Source organism: Xyrauchen texanus, chromosome 24 (genome assembly GCF_025860055.1).
Source record: "Xyrauchen texanus isolate HMW12.3.18 chromosome 24, RBS_HiC_50CHRs, whole genome shotgun sequence".
Classification (NCBI taxonomy): Eukaryota; Metazoa; Chordata; class Actinopteri; order Cypriniformes; family Catostomidae; genus Xyrauchen; species Xyrauchen texanus.
In genome coordinates, this window is record NC_068299.1 from 30,654,757 (window position 1) to 30,677,277 (window position 22,521).

Below are 22,521 nucleotides of genomic sequence, written 5' to 3' on the forward strand. Positions count from 1 at the left end.
TCATCACCTCTTTTTTCCTTTTCTTGCTCACTTGCTCTTTTCTCTCTCTCTTTCTTTCTCTCTCTCTCCCTCTCTCATTCTGCATTTCTCTGCAATTGTGGATGATAATAGTCATCAGGAGTGGTGTGAAATGTGCTCCAAGCCAGATCATGTGTGGTGATTTATCCTTCCGAGCTGACCACTCTCCCAGGCTTAACCCCTCACTGTACGCCACCCAAACGCTCACGGCCCCCATACCCTTACTTGAGACACTCAGGAAGGTGTACGCATGGGTACATGTTCAAAGGATGCAACAGAAACAGCTAGTCTTGTATTGGCTGTTTTTTATTCCTCTAAATAGAGGTGCTAATTTGGGGCCCTCTCGGCTTAAGGTCACTCTGGGGGACAGCCTGAGCACTGCATTTCTAAATTAATAAGGAGCCAATCTGATTAGATAACAGAGTATCAGCGGTGTGAAATAGTTATAGGGAATAGAACGTCTTGTCTCTAAATGACTTGCTAGGTTACCACTGATCATGTAGTCTTTTAATATGTTATGTCATTGAAGGGTTGTCAACACTTTTAGTTAAGAGATTTGGGGTGTCATTACACCCATCTCGTTTTCTGAAGGGGTTTTCTCAGTTAACTTTCTAAATTTGAACTGTAACACACTGAATTGTATCAGAAGAAAAGACTCATTCTTTATTATTGCAAATTTCCACACTTCGGAATAATAGAAGTCATAAAAACTATGAAATGACACACATGGGAAGTTTTGCAGTTGTGCAGTGACCAAAACAATACTCAGTGTTGGGCATTTTGGGCAATGGGCATTTTGGTGGAATTTTGAAATGTATTTGATGTGTTCAGGTGTGTATCCACATTACCACGAGCGCTCTCGAAGCACACGCGCATGTAAAGCTCACACATAAGCTGCCTGTCAGTCAAACAGGGTGCAACTAGATTGCTAGTTAATTGAAACAATATGGCTCACTGCCACAGCCTGAGATAATGTCGAATTGCATTCTGATTGTTTGTAAGATATTGCTAGTTCCAACCTAGCTGTATCACTAATATGGCCAGCTATTTTCCTTTATTAACATTTTAATCTAGAATCTTGTCCGGTCTGGCAGGTAAAATTCTCTTTCACATGCCTCTTCAAAAATGCACATGTCCACAAAAATCAACAAGAGGACAAGCGCTAATGTTAATCCCTGTTTTAGATAGTAGACACCGTTTGCACCTTAGCATGAACCAACTTCATGAGGAATGCATTTTAAACATTATTGAAGGCATTCCAATGTATGGCACTTGATGAAGACTTTTCCTTTACTATACGGTCCAATTGAATTAACACATTTCCAAGTTTAGTAAAGAAAATCATAAATAGGCACAATTGATATTTGTCTACAAACTAATCAAAAATATATAAGCATGAGCATTAGATTAAAAAAAAATGTATGATCAGTTGAAACAAATTCAATCAAGTACTTCGAAAGAAGTGAGTGAATTGTAACATTTGCTGCTGCATTGCATGATTATTCGAGTGTCAGAACTGAAACTCTTCTGAAACTCTGTGATTGGCATATTATAGAGCTGTATCATACAGTAAAGAAAATCTGAATGCTACAGAGATACGCTCGCATGCTCCTGAAGACTTTGCACTAGCCTAGGACTCATTGAGCCTATGAAGTAACCTTCAGCAACACATTCCTCAGGAAGCGCTCGTTGGAGACACACTCACACATGCACAGCGGAACTGGAATCCTTATGCTTGCCATCTCTCAAATGTTTTAATTCAGCATGATAAAACATCCGTTATTTGTAAGGTGATTGAGCGTAAAGAATTCTGGAGCACAAGTCTATCAATCATAAGCAGACAGCAAGCTGTGAAACACATTACTGTATGGCCATGCCTGCTCTTCACTGACCAGCTCAGCTCTGCTCTGCTCAGCGGTCGGGCTGGAATAATGTGGCTTCTGTTCAAAGTATGCAGCATAAAAAATACATTCCGTTTGCAGGATAACAGGTGCAAGCCAGGAAGGGAATGTCCACTAATGAAGTCATGGTTCATGAATGCATCATGTTTGGACTTTAGAGCGGTTCCCGCGTGTTGTTTTCATATATTTTCCAATACATTCACAATAAACAAAATCGTATTTTTTTTACGACTATTAATTTGTACATTTTATCACAAATGAAATGTTTTGCAAAAGTTGATATTAGTGGTTGGCTGATAACTAGACCAAAATTATGACCAATAAAATGCAATACAATTTATGTATCTGTAAAATTTTATGATTACAAATGAGGTTCACAAAATTGCTGAAATCAAACATATTTTACAAAATACATTGATGGCAATACATTTTATAATCTTTTGACATGTTACAGTAGATTTTGGAGTTACAAATATACCAGTCGGAACTTACTAGGGATGCACCGATACCACTTTTTCACTTCCGATAACTGAAATCTCAGTATTGGCCGACACAGATCCGATACTAGTGTTTTTTTTTATCAGTTTAGAATATCTATACTTAACTGTGTGATACTAATTGGTGGCATTCTTTTATTTGTAAAGAAACACAAGCCTCTAACTACACATCAATATAAATGTACAGCCTATTAAGAAAAACGTTATTGTTAACTAGTCTACTGGATTATCCAGCTGCAAAATGAACAGTGCGCCTTTAACTTAAAAAAAAAACAAAACTATTTTTTTTTAAAGTTTAAAGTTTTTTAAAGATTTTTAGATGAAGATAGAGCTCTTTAAAAAAACCTACTTTAAAAAAACTATTTGGACAGTCGGAACACTCCAGGAAGTCCTGTAAGTGTCTGTATTTGGGGTAGTTTACAGTAGTTTAATTCGCTTCCAATTCAAAATCTGATAAATGCTTTTCCAGTGCCTTTCTAATGCATGTTATTAGTGAACCAAACTATTGAGCTGATGTTATTTGTGTGGAGCACTCACATATTGTGTGCCGCTCTGAGAGCTTGAGCGCATCACCAGCCTGCACGTGCTATTTATGTGTGTCAACAGAGCTGTGTAACTCCCTAACATGCTACGCATGCATACTCTACATTTGCTTATTAAACTCGGCCTTTTGCGATTCACAGAGCTATCGCATGTCTTCAAGTGGCTTTGAATAAAATGCACGAGTCATATGAACTACTTAAATGGTGCTTTTATGGTTAGTTTATATCACATTTAGAGTTATATTGACAGTTATTATAACCGATCTGTCTAAAAATGTCAGTATTGGAGCAATACCAATCCAGGTAACGAATCTGGATTTAATTAACATTTCTGTTAATTGGCCAGCACAGCTTTTGGCTAATGCAGATAATCTTAAATTGGTCTATCACTAGGTCCTGTTATTAATTTAAGATTGTCTTAAAGTTGAAGTGTGTAATCCTCCGTTAAAAACAAACAGGAATGCTAATAATGATGTCTTCTGAAACAAATCGATACGTTGGTGAAAAAAAAAAATAGATAACTTAAACTTATAAAAAGCGTTTACCACCAGCAGTTGACGCATCACGTAGCTGCCGCGTGATGTAAGTGCATCGGCAAGTTCATACGAGAATTCGGAAGTGCCGCTTATTTACAACAGAAGAACGAACGTCACGCGAGTGTTCTGCAATTTCAAACAGCATCAGAGCCATGAGACGGAAAGCAGATTTAAAGATAAAAACTTTTTAATTATTGACTTGTTTCTTATATAACTCTATCGATTCACTTAAGAAGATATTAATTGATCAAATGGAGTTGTGTGGATTACTTTTATGCTGCCTAATTGTGACTTTTGGACCATCAACTTGCTGGCACCTGTTTACTTGCATTATAAGGACCTGACAGAGCTCTATCTTTGTCTAAAAATCTTCATACACATCTGGGATGGCATAAGGGTAAGTGAATAATGACAGAATTTTCCTTTTTGGGTGAAATATTCCTTTAATAGTCAAATTAAGATCTAAAAGCCTCTGCATCATGTCTGTTTTTACTCCGCCAATGCAGTGCTTGCAATAATGTTCAGATGGTTACAGTAGAAGCTAGCTGATCCTAGTTGAAGCTGGATCTAAAAAAAAACATTTATTTTGCAGCCAGACTTTATTTTTTCTTTATTTTTTGTAACTGCACCTCTTTTAGTTAATCAAAAAAAAAAAACAATTATAAATTGCTGCACCCTCAAATACTTAATCATCTCTCCCTCCTTCCCTCACTCTTTTCAGTTTTTTCTCTCACACTTGCAGTATTTCACCCCTGTCAAACTTAGCTGCATTTGAATCTGCCCGAAATGACTGGAGGGTGATTTGAACAAAACTCTGCAGATCAAAGGTCACCCTCAGCCCTGCTGTTTATTTGTTTGCTTTTGTCACTCAAAATCTCTTTGCCACTTTTTTTTTTAATATCAGCCTCAAGGTGCAGCAAACAAAAGCCCCGGCTGCCCCTTTAGTGCAGGCGAGAGTGATGAGGTGCAAGAGAGAACAGAGAAGGCTGGGATTATGGCTGAGGGCTAGCTAAACAGGCCAGTTGTTTGTCTTTGTGAAGTGAAGGTAATGCTGTGCTGTCACTTTCTCATTGCTCACATAAAAAACACGCTCCTCCTCGTTCCCTGTGCTCATGGTCAGTTGTGGTTTAATGTAAGATCACTTCTGCATACCATCTTCTCATTAGCTTACATATTTTGCTTTGATCTTGAAGAACAGACTGCTTAATGCATCACAAACAATTAAGGTTATTTATGATGGCCCACATTTTTTTTTGTGTGCCTATTTTCAATTATTGCATTGTAGTTTGAAAATGCATTAATTTCACTTTCACCTATGTTTACAAAAATTGAGCATTTTGAAAACGACCTCTATTACTACATACTTTCGAAAACGATCATATAAGGAATCTGATAACTTAGTTTTCAGACAAAAACACAACAGTGACTACTGTTACATATTATACACAATTATGTGGACATTAGGTACAGACAATATTTTACATTCTTGTGAATAAATGGGTATAGTTTATAGTGTATGTGATTTTCCCACTGTACTCCCATGTTGAATTCTTTCCGCTGTGTTGACATGTTGTTGGCTCCATCCTATGGTATCTGTTATCACGGTCTGTTCCATGCACGCGCACTCTTCCAGCACCAATCAGAACGATGCTTATGTGTTTACATGAGTACATTAAGATGCGTTCTCCGGGAGAAACCTAGGTGTGTTAAACCGCTTTCTCTTAATCCCTTAAATGGCATAAGGGAATCAGCGTTCTTGTTTACCTGAGGTTTCAGAAGGCCACTTTCTGCTTAATCCCTGGAATAAACAATTTTCTTGAATGCATGTAAATGTAGTAAGTGTGGAATGTGGATGTGGCCTAATGCTGCGTTCACGTTGTGTCAAAATAACTGTAATTACGTGATGGCAACTCAGATTCTATTTGAAGCTGTTCTCAGATCTTGGGAGATATTTGTTTCTATGGCATCACTCATAACGCCGAAATGGTGTTGAGTTTTTCATGGAATTCCGAGTTTACAACTTGTAATTCCATGTTTTAGAAAGACATTAACTGTTTTTACAAGTTGGAATCTTGTAATTACGGTAATTCTGAAATTCTGTGAATGCACCATAAGTATTATACTTTTGAAAATTTAGCTCCATCCACTTAATCCATTCAAACTTGTTTAGAAGAGTTTGGTTTTAGTTTACATTTTTAAATCATGACTTGCACTACACACAAAAAACTAATATTTGCATTTATTTATGTCGTTTAGCCAGAGGGGAACTGGCCCTCACAGTGAGTCTGGTTTCTCCCAAGGTTATTGTTCTCCATTAACCAACATCTAATGGAGTTTTGTGTTCTTTGACACAATCGCCTTCGGCTTGCTCACTGGGGTTCTAAATACAATTATTATTAACTTATTTATTTTTATACATAATTTACAATCATATTTTAATCAATGTCAAAATGATGACTCTAATGACGTTATAGATGTTAAAGTATGATTTTCTGTAAAGCTGCTTTGAAATTATGTGTGTTGTGAAAAGCGCAATTCAAATTAAAATGATTTGAAGATAATTTTGGTGACAACTATTTTTTTAATGAACATTAGACATTTTAGCTATTCTAAAAAATGTACTATTACATTTTAAAATCTCTTTGACTTACATTGCTAGAATGTTCAGCATTGAAAATATAAAATCATAGTATTTTTAGCGTACTGAATTGCGATTGATTTAAGTTTAACTCATACTTACCACTTACCTCTATTCTTTTACTACCAGCACTGGAATTTCCTTTATTACATGCAGATCTAGTTACTTTTGTGAGTGTATTATAAAGTCTATTTTTGTTTATTAAGATTATGTATTTAATAGGGATGTCATTTTTCCAGACATTTTCGATTTGTCGTGAAAATTTGCGATCAATTAATAGATTAATTGTTAACATTAGTACAAAAAACCCACGTGCATGTAGCTTACTGTTTAAATATAATTGAAATTAATCCACTTAAGAAATGCAAGTATTGCTATTTTCCTCCCTTTATGCCCAATTTGCGAATGAATAATTATTTTGAGTCGGTTCTTTTCAGTGAATTGACCAAATGGACTTGCAAAACGGCCTAAATTGTTTCGTGATACAGTAAGCTTACAATTAGTTTGGAGCACTCTCTCACTGAATAATTTTGAATGGTTTCTCACACATGCAAAATAGTATCGGGATATTTACGAACAATGAACAAACAGCACTGGTTAAAGTGGAAATTTACCTACAATCAACTGAAACAAAAGGCTGGCAGGCGGAACTGCTGTGCATTGAACAAACACAACATGGATGCCTTTAACAGTCACCACACTGTCACCATGAAAACAACCGGGTCTCCCGCTGAAAGCATTTAAACACACTCCTCCCATTTGGCCCCATGGAGTTGTTGGCTGGGCCCCATTGGAGTTGTTGGCCCCTGGGTTTCAGCCTGTATAAGCCCATGCGTAATGCGCCCCTGATGATTACTGAACGCTTTTGTCTTGAAAATTAATTAAACAATGATCGATAAGCTTAATCTTATCAAATAATTAACTTCAATTTATCGATTATCGATTAATCAGTAACATCCCTTGTATTTAATGTTATATACGTTTTATGTGACAAATTAAATGGCTAAATTAGATACACCTCGGCAAAATGAGCACTATAAATACAAACAATATTTCATTCTCTGACTCTACAATACTGCTTTGATACCACACTGTAAGGGAAAAACATCTTCAATGAGTTACTTGGGAAGCTCTTGGAAAAGTTTTAATTTCTCTGGGGCTTTCAAATTGCCTGTTTAGATTGTGGCGAGCATTGTTCGACACATTTATAAAACACCACTGCGGGTTGAACAGAATGACCATATGGAGTTCCATAACATTGTTACAACCTAATTGCCCTGTTCGACAAGTGCCAATTATCTTCAAGAGTCGGAAGAGATGAGAGCAGGCGGGCGAGAGCCGCGTTGACATGCGTCAAACATCTCCCCACAGATGGATCAGTCTGTGGTTTGGGCCTGAGATGAGAAGTCTCCCTGGGCTTGCATTAGCTGTGCTGGCCTTGTTAGTTCGTCCCCTCTCCCACAGCATTACAGCCGGCTGCTGGAAAGACCCGGCTCTAATTCCACTAGCAGATCAATAACCATCAGTGTTTGGTTTTGGGCTGGTGGGTTGGTCATGGGATGATCCCACACCCACCTCTCACGCTCGCCCCCATTCGCAACCCTCGTGGTCTCTAGGTCATTTTGTTTGGAGCTAATTTTCACTGCAAGCTTGTGAACTGTGTCTCAATTGAGTCTGAACTCGTGCTTATTTGTTTTGAGTGAGTTGGTTAGAGATTGTATGGGAAGGTTTGATTCACATTCATTAATTCATTCATTCGAAGAGTATAGAAACGTTAGAGCACAGAAACAAAACATTGACAGACTGATGTGTAGCATGTGTGTGCAAATGTGCAGGTTTTCAGTCTTTTGAAACAATACAAAACTCTTGATGTTCAGATGTTTAGTGAACTTCTTGAAACAATCGTATATTTGTTCTTTTTCTTGTTAAGATTTATAGCTTAATTCGTACATATCTATGTTGTTGCCTTTCTGAATCTGGTTATAACATAAATATCTTGTGTTACCCAATTCCAGAGTTGTGTGTTTTCAGGCTGCAGTTGTTATTTAGAGATCAAAAGGCTGGCTACCACAAAATAACAGTAGACAATAAATAGACAACACGTCTTTCTATTGCATTGTCTTTGTTTGTTGCTTGAAAAAAGCAGTCGTGACAAATTCTATTCAATATGTAGTTAATTTGATTACAAAAACTAAATTCTGTAAGAAACACTGACTTGGTCATTACTTCTTAGTATGCAAAATGACAGAACAATTTATCTATGTACATTGCAAGAGTGTGATCAATTATTTTTGTAAGTTTATTTATGTTTTGTGTATCGATGTCTTAAAAGTAAAGGGCATAGCTGTTTTCACCCTGTCAGAAGACAACTGGCCTGCATGATTGGCTAAAATATGTGACCTAGCAGTCTGACAAATTAAGTTATTCATTCTTTTGTGATTAAATTAAGCAAATACAAAAGGCCCAGCAGGTCTAGTGTTGAGAGTCATCCACGGTTTGTATTGCTGCTGCTGTTGTAACCTCATGTGCTGCTCTGAATCTCTCTCTCTCTCTCTCTCTCTCTCTCTCTCTCTCTCTCTCTCTCTCTCTCTCTCTCTCTCACACTCACACTCACACAGTTTATAAAGTCTCTGGAAAATTGCCTTTTCTTGTTTGCCTGGTGTAACATATGCGTCTTACAGAATTCTAATGTGTCAGTGGTGGTTTAGTTACATTTACTACAGGGGGAAATCTCAAACAGTTTAAGTAACTGGATACCAGATAATTTGGGTCATTTTTACCCTCTACTATTTTTTTTTTGGTTGTTCTTGAGTCTCTATGTAATGACCCACCAGTACTCTACTGTAGGGTGTTGGTGGTATGACCAAAATCTGGAATGAGTAATTTGATATCAAAGTAATGGAGTGTGTGTGTGTGTGTGTAGTTGTGTGTATATATGTGCTGTATACGTGTGTGTGTGTATATACACATATATATATACACACACACACACACACACACACACACACACACACTACCGGTCAAAAGTTTAGGGTCACTTGTTCTTTATTATTATTATTAATCACATTTAAGGATAAAAGAAAAGTCATCAAAACTATGGAAGAACAGAAATGGAACTTTAGGAATTGCATTGTGACAAAAAAATTCCAAACTATGGTGTATTTTAGCATCTTCAAAGTAGCCACTCTTTGCATAGAATTTGCAGAAACATACTCTTGACATTTTCTCAACCAGCTTCATGAGGTATCATCTGTTTTTTAAACAGTATTGAAGTACTTCCCATCAATACTGGACACTTATTAGCTTCTTTTCTTTATTATTCGGTCCAAATCATCTATTTCAAAAAGGTTTTTATTTTTTTTATTTTTGATTTGTAATGAAATAAATTAATAAATGGCAAAATTATATTTTTGTCTACAAAACTAATTTCAAACATTTAAGCATATGCCTTCAGGTCAAAAGGTTTTTAAGATCATGAGAAACATTTCAGTCAAGTGACCCCAAACTTTGTGACCATTGTCTATTTGGAAGACTTATTTGTGACCAAGCTTTAACTTCCTGGCTGATGTCTTGAGATGTTGCTTCAATATATCCCCATTATTTTATTTTCCTTCCTTGTGATGCCATCTATTTTGTGAAGTGCACCAGTTCCTCCTGCAGCAAAGCACCCCCACAACATGATGCTGCCACCCCGATGCTTCACGGTCAGGATGGTGTTCTTCAGCTTGCAAGCCCTTTTCCCTCCAAACATAACAATGGTCATTATGGCCAAACAGTTCAATTTTTGTTTCATCAGACCAGAGGATCTTACCAAAAAGTAAGATCTTTGTCCCATGTGCACTTGCAAACTATAGTCTGGCTTTTTTATGGTGGTTTTGGAGCAGTGGCGTCTTTCTTGCTGAGCAGCGTTTCAGGTTATGTCAATATAGGGCTTTTTTTTCTGTGGATATAGATACTTGTCTACCTATTTCCTCCAGCATCTTCACAAGGTCCTTTGCTGTTGTTCTGGGATTGATTTGCACTTTCGCACCAAACTACACTCCTCTCTAAAAGAATGCATCACCTTCCTGAGCTGTATGATGGCTGCGTGGTCCCATGGTGTTTATACTTTCGTACTTTTGTTTGTACAGATGAGCGTGGTACCTTCAGGCATTTAGAAATTGCTCCCAAGGGTGATCCAGACTTGGGAAGGTCCATCATTTTTTTTTTCTGAGGTCTTGACTGATTTCTTTTGATTTTCCTATGATGTCAAGGAAAGAAGCACTGAGTTTGAAGGTAGGCCTTAAAATACATACACAGGTACACCTCCAATTGACTCCAATTAGCCCATCAGAAGCAAATTTGCTAATTGCCTAAAGGCTTGAAATAATTTTCTGGAATTTTCCAAGCTGCTTAAAGGCACAGTAAACTTATGAAAATGTATGTAAAGTTCTGACCCACTAGAATTGTGATATAGTCATTTAAAAGTGAAACAATCTGTCAATAAATATTGTTGGAAAAATTACTCGTGTCATGCACAAAGAAGATATCCTAAACGACTTGCCAAAACTATAGTTTGCTAATATGAAATCTGTGGAGTGGTTCAAAAATGAGTTTTTATGACTTCAACCTAAGTGTGTGTAAACTTCTGACTTCAACTGTGTGTGTGTGTGTGTGTGTGTGTGTGTGTGTGTGTGTATGTATATATATATATAGGGGGTCTGGGGCTATTTGCAAAGGTCCCAGCTACACTTGGCTGCTCAGGCTTATTGTTAAGGTGTATATATATATATATGTTGAACTGAGTTTGGCTGACATGCTAAAGCTATCTGCAACACATTACATGTGTTTGAAACATTGCTTTCATCAGCTGAAAAACAGTGAATGCTTCTGTGTATTAAAACAAAAGTAAATGTTCCATTTAGGACAATACTACACTTCATACAGTAAGTAGATGGTGGAGTACATAGTGCGTAATTTGGGTTACGGCTCTAGTGACACACATGGATAACTTGAATTAAAAATAGTGTTAAATCTCACAACTTTGCAAAATATACAGTCAATTATCTTAAAATGATCTATCATTTTAAGTTCTGTGCAATTGAAATACAGATTGGATCCTCCTTAGGATGAGTCTGAACCTATTTGTTACAATTTTAATGTACTGTTCTGCTGCATTCAAGTCTCAGACCCACAACTGCTAAAACTGCGTCCTTTGTTTTAAGGCCTTTCTGCACCAATGCCAATTGATGTGCATGTGATATGTGCACCATCTGAGTCTTCTGCTGAGGTTCTCCCAGGGGGCAGGGGGTCTGGGTCTATTTGCAAAGGTCCCAGCTACACTTGGCTGCTCAGGCTTATTGTTAAACCAGACTTTGTACACTCATCAGTGTTTGGACCTGCGCAAAGTAAAAAAGAACCGATGGCAAAATGCACTCCAGTTCTCACTCTGGTGGCCTATACTTCAAATACAATAATATTTGTTAATTATGTTTAACAGCAGTGCATTATAAAGCACTAGTTATCATTAAAGAGAGCCATGTCCTGCCTCTATTTTTTCCAACCATATCTCTGCTAGTTATGTAGAGGCACAATTGAATCTTAAGGGATCTGTTCCGGTTGCTGCCAGCAGGCTGCACGGGTCTGTATTTGTTGCTTGCTAGCCTTCTAGCATTGCTTAGCATCATGCACCCATTTCTCTCTTTTTTTCTTTTCTTTTTTCGCTTGTCTATATCTTGTGTCTTGACTGTGTATATTCATTTTCTGTATTTTAAATGGATTATTGAATCAATCTCAAACATATGCTGATCAGGAACCACATCAAACCACATCAATCTCATACCCTCAATGCTCAAAAACAACCATAACGACACAACAAAAAATTGTGGTAAGTCATGGCATCTGCTCATGTTATTTTTTCCTGCATTGCATGCCACATGTTTACTATAGCTTCCTCCATCAGCAGTGACGGATTCACATGTGATAAATTGAAGGAATTAGTCAGGTTGACGGAGAAGGTTAATGACTTAAGAGACACGCATCCAAATGCTAGTGGAGGTCAGTGAGAAATAGAAGCCGGTAGATACTGTTTCAGATGCGGATAGTACAGCGAGCAACACACACTTTGGTTCCAGCTGTAGAGCCTCCGCAGCAGGGTGTTTTGAGCGACGTCTTGGCGACATACTTGCTCAGCAAAGCGACACCACTCTCCCGTTCCTGTTAGAGTTTCCAATCGATTCTCCCTGCTCAGTGATGCACCCCTAAAGAGCCTTAGTAATAGGCGATTCTATAGTAAGGAACATGGAAATAGAGACTCCAGCTGCTATTGTTAAATGTGTTTCGGTGGCTCAGGTGTCTGCCATCAGATACAAAGTTCAAGTGCTGGTTAATGCTAAACATAGATTTTCTAAAATTGTTATTCATGTCAGCAATAACAATGTCTTCCTTTGCCAGTTGGAGATCACTAAAGATCATGTTAAAGAGGTGTGTGAACTTTCAAAATCTATGTTAGACACTGTAATATGCTCTGCCCCCCTCATTACTCATTGTGGCGACGAGGTTTATAGTAGATTAGTGTCACTGAATGGCTGGATGTCTGAGTGGTGTTCAGAGAATAGCATAGGATTTATAGACAATTGGAAAAGTTTTTGGGGTAGACCTGACCTGCTAAAGAGACAGGGACTCCATCCCTCCAGGGAAGGTACTGCTCTCCTCTCTATTAATTTGGCTCATCGTCTTAATAGTGATAGTGTTTGACTAACTGGGGCCCAGGTCAGGAAGCAGACAAACTGGTTAATCTGAACGTGTGCTAGCTACCTTGAGATTTCACACAGGTCACATAGAGACTGTATCACCTAGATATCATATAGAGACTGTGTCTCCCATTTAGATTTTTTTTATTAAGGTCAAACGTGAAGTTTTTTTGAAGATAAACATCATATAAAGGTAGTGCTACTAAACATTAGATCTCTTTCAAACAAAGCACTAATTGTAAATTAAGTTATTATAAAACATAGATTGGATGCGCTCTGTTTGAATGAAACCTGACTTAAACTGGATGAATATATTAGTATGCAGTATCTCACAAAAGTGAGTACACCCCTCACATTTTTGTAAATATTTGATTATATCTTTTTATGTGACAACACTGTAGAAATGACACTTTGCTACAATGTAAAGTAGTGAGTGTACAGCTTGTATAACAATGTACATTTACTGTACCCTCAAAATAACTCAACACACAGCCATTAATGTCTAAACCTCTGGCAACAAAAGTGAGTACACCCCTAAGTGAAAATGTCCAAATTGGGCCCAAAGTGTCAATATTTAGTGTGGCCACCATTATTTTCCAGCACTGCTTTAACCCTCTTCGGCATGGAGTTCACCAGAGCTTCACAGGTTGCCACTGGAGACCTCTTCCACTCCTCCATGACGACATCACAGAGCTGATTGATGTTAGAGAACTTGTGCACCTCCACCTTCCCTTTGAGGATGCCCCACAGATGCTCAATAGCCACAAACGCTTGACACCATCTGAACCAAATAAGTTTATCTTGGTCTCATCAGACCACAGGATATTATTCCAGTAATCCATGTCCTTAGTCTGATTGTCTTCAGCAAACTGTTTGCAGGCTTTCTTTTGCATCATCTTTAGAAGAGGCTTCCTTCTGGGATGACGGCCATGCAGACCAATTTGATGCAGTGTGCGGCGTATGGTCTGAGCTCTGACAGGCTGAACCCCACCCCTTCAACCTCTGCAGCAATGCTGGCAGCACTCATACATCTATTTCCCAAAGTCAACCTCTGGATATGACGATGAGCACGTGCACTCAACTTCTTTGGTCGACCATGGTGAGGCCTGTTCTGAGTGGAACCTGTCCTGTTAAACCGCTGTTTGGTCTTGGCCACCATGCTGCAGCTCAGTGTCAGGGTCTTGACAATCTTCTTATACACAAATACTTTTCCAGAGTTGTCCCACATACCAGTAAGCCAAAAAGTCTAGATGAACTTGTTTTCTAAGCAGTGTTCTCTAGCACTCTTGATAGTGTTGCCCCCCCCTTCGATTAAAGAAAGACTACCACCCCTGGAGTTGTGAGTTAGAATCCAGGGTGTGCTGAGTGACTCCAGCCAGGTCTCCTAAGCAACCAAATTGGCCTGGTTGCTAGGGAGGGTAGAGTCACATGGGGTAATCTCCTCGTGGTTGCTATAATGTGGTTCTCTCTCTCTGTGGGACGCTTGATGAGTTTTGCATAGATGCCGCAGAGAATAGCGTGAAGCCTCCGCACTCGCTATGTCTCCGTGGTAATGCGCTCAACAAGCCACGTGACAAGATGCGCAAATTGACGTCTTAGATGTGAAGGCAAATGGGATTCATCCTCCGCCACCCAGATTGAGCCGAGTCTCTACACCACGAGGACTCAGAGCGCGTTGGGAATTGGGCATTCCAAATTCGGAAGAAAAGGGTAGAAAAAAAGTAAACAAATTTAAAGAAAAATGTCTCACACTTTGGCACAATAACCACACTCAGGCTCTCAAGAGAGCAGCTCGAAAAATTGAGCACAAGTGGAAGAATACAAAATTAGAGGTATTTCGCGGTGCATTGAAGGATGGTGTCTGTAGCTACAGACAGGCACTAAAAGCTGCCAGGTCAACATATTTGATCAAACTCATAGAAAATAATCACAACCATCCTGGGTGTTTATTCAGTACAGTGGCTAAATTGGTTAGGAATAAAGCAACCACTGAACCAAAAAAATCAAAAGCCACAACATGTTATGTATGTTAGAACCAATACCAACTAAGCTCTTAAAAGAGGTATTCCAAGTAATCTCAGGAAACCTTGCTATCCTTAGTATGTCCCAATAAACTTTCAAATGGCTGATTTCAAACTGCTTATTAAGAAACCACATCTTGAGCCTTGAGAATTGACTAATTACAGACTGATTTCAAATCTACCATCTATGTCGAAAATACTTTAAAAGGAAATCATAGATTGGATGGCCAGAAATTTTCTTCTACTCAATTCTGACATAAGCACTAATTCTTGGACCAAAAACATCTAAAAATAAGCAGCTAAAATATAATTTGACTCTCAATGGATGTACTGTTATGTTGTCTTCAACAGCGAAGAACTTGGGTGTTATATTTGATACCAATTTGTCCTTTGAAAATCAAATTTCCGATGTTTGTAGAACAGCATTCTTCCACCTCAGAAATATTGCTAAGTTACAACACATGCTCTCTTTTGCTGATGCCGAAAACTAATTAATGCATTCATGACTTCAAGACTAGATTATTGTAATGCATTACTGGGAGGATGTCCTGCAAGATCAATAAATAAACTTCAATTGGTTCAAAATGAAGCTGCTATAGTGCTGACTAGAACCAAGAAATATGATCATATTAGCCCAATTTTATCATCGTTACATTGGCTACTTGTTTAAATGTCATATTAATTAAACATTTTGCTAACAACATAGAAAGCTTTGAATGGTCTAGCTCCACAGTACTTAAGTAAACTCAGTCACGCTATGTTCCATCACAATCATTACGATAAAAACATTTTGGCCTGTTTATAGTTCCTAGAATATCAAAATCCACAAATGGAGGTAGATCCTTTTCATATTTGGCTCCAAAACTATGGAAAAGTCTCCCTAACACTGTTCGAGATGCAGACACTCTCAGTTTAAGTCTAGACTAAAGACTCATCTATTTAGCCAGGCATACACCTATTTTATCCATCAACTCACAATTAGGCTGCTTTAGTTTGGTCTGCCAGAACCAGAAACATTTCTCATAATATATAACTCTACAATAAATTGAATAGCATCTGCAGTAATGTTATTTTATTTGTTTCCTTGTTTCAACCTTGGGATTCATATCCAGGTTACCAGATATTCCGTTTTTGCTTGGTGTCAGACTCCACTGCTACGTGTCACTGGGTGATGACTACAAACTACAACTGGTGCTAGCTAGACATCACTTCAGTCTTTTACAATGGACTTCAGAGGATGAACTGATGCCACTGTAACTATAAACTGTAAGACAACGGATACTTCATATGCCACGGCCTGAATCTTGGACTTTGGATGGACCCCACCGAACATCACCGAAATGACCTGGCAGTCGAACTGCAATGCAACTCATTGATCTCTGCTTGCATCACCTTTGTTTACTGAAGGACTACACTCTTGAAATGGAATACATAGTCAATCAATTAACTGACAACAAAAGACTTCATCAGCCAGCTAACAAAGTACAATGCATCTATGTGAACTTCTGCAGTTAATCAACGATGGACTTCAAAGACATAAGTCATTAATCTTACAGTTCATACAAAATCTTTGTTTAAACACTGACCCTTAACACTTACTTAATTTACAAACTTTAAACCAAGACTTGCACTACACACAAATAACTAATATTGGCATTATATTCATGCTGTTTAGCCAGAGGGGAACGGTCTCCCACCAGCCAGGTTTCTGCCAAGGTTATACAGTCACCATCGGCTTGCTCACTGGGGTTCTAAGTACAATTATTATTTAATTATTTATTTTTATACCAAATGTACAATTACACAATGATGACTTTATATACACTACCGTTAAAAAGTTTTGGGTCACTTACCTGAAATGTTTCTCATGATCTTAAAAACCTTTCGATCTGAAGGTGTATGCGTAAATGTTTGAAATTAGTTTTGTAGACAAAAATATAATTGTGCCAACATATACATTTATTTCATTACATAACGAACATTTTATGAACTCTGTTTATATAAGCGTCCCAGGGTGATACCTCAAGAAGTTGGTTGAGAAAATTCCAAGAGTACATTTATACAAATTATAGTCAAATTGTGGCCACTTTGAAGATGCTAAAATATAACATAGTTTTGAATTATTTGGATTATTTGGAATTATTTTGGATTTATCATAATTCCCACGTTTCCATTTCTATTATTCCATAGTTGTGATGACTTGACTCTTATTCTAAAATGTGAAAAAATAAATAAAGAATGAGTAAGTGACCCTCAACTTTTGAATGGTAGTGTATATTACAGTGTAATTTTCTATTAAAGTATGATTTTCTGTAAAGCTGCTTTAAAATGATGTGCGTTTTGAAAAGCACTATACAAATAAAAATGACTTGTTTGTTAGGAGCCATGCTGTTGCTCAATTCTCAGAGCATGTTCTTCAAGGACACGCACATTCTTCTAGACTCGAAATCTTTAGCCGGAGCATACATGGATGGATGACTGACTTTAATCCCTTTTTTATTTTTGGCAATGTCACACAGAGGTCATCCTAGTTACTGTGGGATTGTCTCACCATCGTTGTTCAACACCTCATTTTCTTTATTTCCCTTTGTGGCCCTGGAGATTGCTCTAAAGTACAGAGTCATATTTAGCTTTTATTTAAGAAGATTGGTGCACGTGGGGGATGGAGAGGAGACAGACCGCTGATGAAATGCCTCTGCTTGCCGATGGCCAGCCAGATCAATACAGTACAATTGAGTTCTCCAATCTGAGAGACTAGCTGCAGTAAAGGTGGCACTTACGGGGTGATTGCCTCTGATGAAGACTTTATTAGCCCCTATTGACAGATTCATTTGAGATCCTTCACCCTTCATCCCCCCACACACACACTCCAGACTCCCACTTTCACTGTAAAGTAATATAGTCTAACCCCACCTTTAAAAGTTTCTGGGGTTGATGAAATGGTTAGTTATTTTGTCCTATGTTTTCAAACGTTTCTTCAAATAGATTTCAAAGTAACTTTTTGTTATTCTTCTGCGGCCCTGAATTTTTTTGTTTTTTGTGAACTTAGGTTAAGTGGTAAGCACTTGAGACCCTTATTATCAGATACTGCAGCACTGTCAAAGAGTTTTCACTGAAGAAACTGAGTATTATGGAGCTTTCCCCCCTGGGGAATACAAAGAAAACATCAAGTTCCCCAAAGAAAGTTTGCAGCAGATGATTTGCTTTTGGAAGCAAGTCTAGAAGCAACCTGGCCATGGATAAGACAAAGTGTGGAAATTTTCAAATTATTTTATATATTATCTCCAAACAAGCCGCAGGCATATTAGATATCACAAGCTAATACTCGGCGGTCATATGTGCGCTCTGTAAAATTGGCTGAGGCTCGTCTTGGGCTTTGAAGTCACAAGTTGTTTTTTGCGTCAGGGTAGCTGTTCGAGGGAGCCCTAATCCTGGCAGTATTGCTATGGCGAGCAGAGCCTGAGCTCGACACTCGCAGCAGGTTTTCGTGACTCCACTAATTTTTCCTTTGTTATTTTACCTGGTTTGTATTTTGTAACCCTTTGCCCCCCTCCCAGCCGCCATTCTCAGAGGGGCTTTTCCCTGAGCCTGGGTGGATTGGCCCGAGGTGCTTTCCCATCCACAAATAAAGAGCTCTGTGGAGATAATGAAGTGTGTTGCATCCTTGACTGCAGCTGTGTTTTGTTGGCTCTGTTAGATTAAGGCTTTTTGTGTGGTGGACTCTGACTTATTTCTTATAAGAGCTCATCAATAAACTCTGAGCTGCAGGCCTAAATTTGTATCATGCATGTGGGGTTAGTTTTTTGTCTTTGCTTTTTTCATCAGAAATTACTTTGGGGAACATACCGTGCTGATCAAAATGTAATGTTTTCTTTTTCTTTTAACTGCAATTTAAGCATGTTTAGTATGATGAGTGTTTACTGCACCGCGCTGTTCAGGAGTGGCGCTGTGCTGGTGCTGAAACTGCAATAACGCTGCAAAATATAGATTTATTTTAGCTGAGTTGTGAGAAAAAAGACTGGGCACTGTGAAATAACTGACAATTAGTAGTCAACACAACTCTTTATTTTCTGTTTTCTTCGCTGATCACATGCAACATTGCTTGATTAGTTGCGGTTCTTTTTAATGAATCAGTTGAACTTATTTGTGAATCAGTTTAAATCAAACTTGGGAGTCATTGGCCTAAATACAGGGGTGGGCAATATACTGGTTAAACTGATATAGGCTACTGGGAGAAATGTGTCAACTGGTAGAAATGCTCCAGTATAGTTTCTATCATTGTTAAATTTCCATCAAATCTGGACAGACTGCAATCATTGATGTGGGGACATGATCTGTATAGCACCGCAGCTGCAGATTGGATCTGTGACTTGCCCATGTGCAAACCAGGTTGGCACATTGACCCTGGTCGGTTCAGGACCGATTTAGCATGCATTGGCCAACCTGTTTCGCTGGATCCAAACTGCAGCTGCGGTGCTATACAGACCATGTCCCACTTTGTTAGTGATTGCTTTCTGACAAGATTTGATGGAGCCTGGCCTAGCTCTATATCAAGTTTTTAATGAAGAAGCGGTCTAATGGCTTGGTACGCAATGCACACGCTAAGAAGATGATTACGGTTATGCAAAATGCCGCTGTATGGTAGCGAATGTCATTACATAATATAATTTTTTGCTTATATCGCCCACCCCTAAATCATTACTTAATCAGTAAGACATTACTTCCTTACTGAATCTCCTTAGATGGCTCTTTCTTTTATTAGCCCATGGGATATTTTGTCTAATTTGAAATAAATCATGAACCGTGACTGTCACATTTACTTTTTGAAAGCAATGTTAAATATTTGTAAGGTTTCTGAATCTTCAATCAGTCAATTTACTGACTGGTTGTTCATATGACAACTTGTAATTGAATATAGATATCTGCAACAGAGTTATGTTGTAATGATATTTAAACAAAAATAATAATTAAACAATATGTTGGATAGAATAGTAAAAATTAGGACTGTCGATTTAACGCGTTAATTCAGTGCGATTAATTTGCCTAAAAATAACGCGTAAAAAAAAATGAACGACATTAATTGCAATGCCCACGGACCATAATATGGAAGATTCCTGAGAAATGCACGCGTGTAGTACCACCTGTTTACTCCAGAGGGCAGTAAGTGAAACTTCAGCTGCGTGGCAATGCGCAGTTTATACAGTGAAGAAAAACACCCTTGAGCAGCAGAACAACACAGACATACATTACGTTCTTTCGTTCAAAACACTTGGAGCGCAAATCCGAACTAAGGGATCTCAAGATGTGTTTAAAGATTGAGTATTAAACAATATTTGACTTGACACAGTGACCTAAACATTTTATGTTTATGATGCAACGCACCCGAGACGCTACACATGCATGTCTGACACAAGTGTACATTGACGGGTCCTTAAACAAGCCCTCACAATAAATCTCCAACCGATTGACAATGTCTTATCAATGATTAACTCTTCTGCTACAAGAATGTAATGCATTTTAATTATCTGAATATATATATATATAATTTTTAAATATTTAAAGATAACGATGTATAATTATTTCATCATTATATATTAAATTATTGTTATATGAGGGGCTTTCTCAGCAAATATTTGTATATGCGATTAATCGCGATTAATTAATCGGGACACCATGTAATTAATTTGATTAAAAATGTTGACAGCCCTAGTAAAAATAAATGGCTAATATAACAAAACCCTGTTGGAAACGCATATGATGAGAGATAGGCTTTAAGTTTCCCAGCAACTGTTACTCCAGCAGACTAATAGCAGAGCCCAACCACCCCAGTGAGTTCAGTCATTTTCATTAATGTTAAATCCCACATCCTACACAGCTGCTTTAAAAAGAGCTTTTGGAAACTGAGTTGTAATAAGATACCCAGTTCTACCAAGGTGAATAGGAAACAGCCCTTGCTTAACTCGCTCCTCGACTCTCTCTTTCTCTCCCATTGCATCTTTTTCACAGGAAAATGCACGGAACATTTGTAATTTGTGACACAGGATATGTAATGCTGACTCTGTCAATTATTTATGGGGTGGTTTTTATCTTAACAATGATATAAATGTTCATACACCCTAAAATAAGTCAATAACAAATACCTCATTTGTTCTCATTGTTTATGAATGTAGGCTCTCCTCTGACCTTGTGACTTTTCTTTTGTCTTTCCAGATCTTTCTGAAGTGGTGCCCAATGAGTTCCTTAGACCTTTCCTGGAAGTGGTCCGCTCAGAGGACACAACTGGACCAATCACAGGCCTTGCTCTCACCTCCGTTAACAAGTTCTTGTCTTATGGTCTTATAGGTAAGTTTAAATTATGTCTTAGAGAAACTGACTCATCAAACATATTTAGTGGTGCTTGCTAAATCAAGCTTAGTTTAGGCATGCGTCTGTCAAGAATGACAATGCTTGGGTAGTTCACATTAGTCCATGTTGGTTAACTTCATCCGTCTTTCCCTCAACTTTAGAAGGTTGTTGGCGTAGTCTAGTTGTCTTCCTTTGTGAAGTTGAGCCCTCCACTGATCCCGATTCCTTGATGCTACGGTCCATGATTCAGGTTGAATGCCAAAGTCCACAAGATCTCTTTTGAGTACATCTTTAAAGCGAAGCTTTGGTCTACCAGTGTGACGAGTTCCCTCTTCCAGAACGCCATGGAGGATAGAATGAGGGATGCGGGAAGGTGGCATTCTGTTTACGTGTCCTGCCCATCTAAGACGAGTAAATTTGAGCCTAGATGATAGAGGTTCTGAATTAGTTATCTTAAAGAGTTCCTCGTTTGTCATCTTGTCCTCCCAGGTTTTTCCTATGATGAACCGTAGGTTTCTGGTGTGAAAAGCACTGAGTCTACTTTCTTGTGGGCGATAGGTTGGCCAGCTTTCTACTCCGTAGAGGAGAATACTCAGGACACAGGCTTCATAGATTCTGCCTTTAGTTCGGACGGACAGGTACTTATTCCGCCAAACTCGTTTAGTGAGTCTTCCGAAGGTAGAAGGCGCTTTACCAATTCTGGCACCCAATTCAAGATCAAGTGTCGCACTTCGAGTTATTGTAGAACCCAAATAAGTGAACTTCTCAACTTCTTTAAGTGGGGTCTTATTGATTGTAAATGTATGAAAGTCATGGACATGTGACATTGTAACAGTCTTTTCCATGTTTATGGTGAGTCCAAATTTGTCACATGATTCGGCTAATCGATCTATCAGGATTTGAAGCTGATCTGGAGATGACGCGCATAACGCAGCATCATCGGTAGAGTAGTTCACGCACAACAAATTGCTGGGTCTTTGTTTTAGCTTTAAAACGAGACAGATGGAAGAAATTACCATCGTTACGTGACAATAGAGAGACACCAGTGTTGTTGTCCAGGTCTTCGTATGCTCTTTTGACTACATATGAGAAGTAAATACCAAACAATGTAGAGCTAATACACAGCCCTGTTTTACACCTCGTTTGATGGGAAACGTATCAGACAGCTCACCATCAAACTTCACCCTACCCAGCATACCGTCATGAAATGACTGAATCAGTAAGAGTAGAGTAGGTGGACAGCCAGCTTTCTCAAGGACCTGGAAAAGAGATTTTCTGTCCACATAGTCAAA

General features: G+C 38.3%; 1 protein-coding gene across 6 annotated transcripts in view; it reads left to right on the plus strand.

Moving 5' to 3' along the window:
• Window positions 1-22,521, plus strand: part of LOC127617629 (Golgi-specific brefeldin A-resistance guanine nucleotide exchange factor 1-like) — a 110,351-nt gene that overhangs the window by 40,824 nt on the left and 47,006 nt on the right. For all 6 annotated transcript variants that reach the window (XM_052089618.1, XM_052089620.1, XM_052089621.1 and 3 more), the window contains one exon: window positions 21,095-21,226. In XM_052089618.1, coding sequence (XP_051945578.1) covers window positions 21,095-21,226 — 132 coding nt within the window. The remainder of the gene's footprint in view (window positions 1-21,094; window positions 21,227-22,521) is intronic.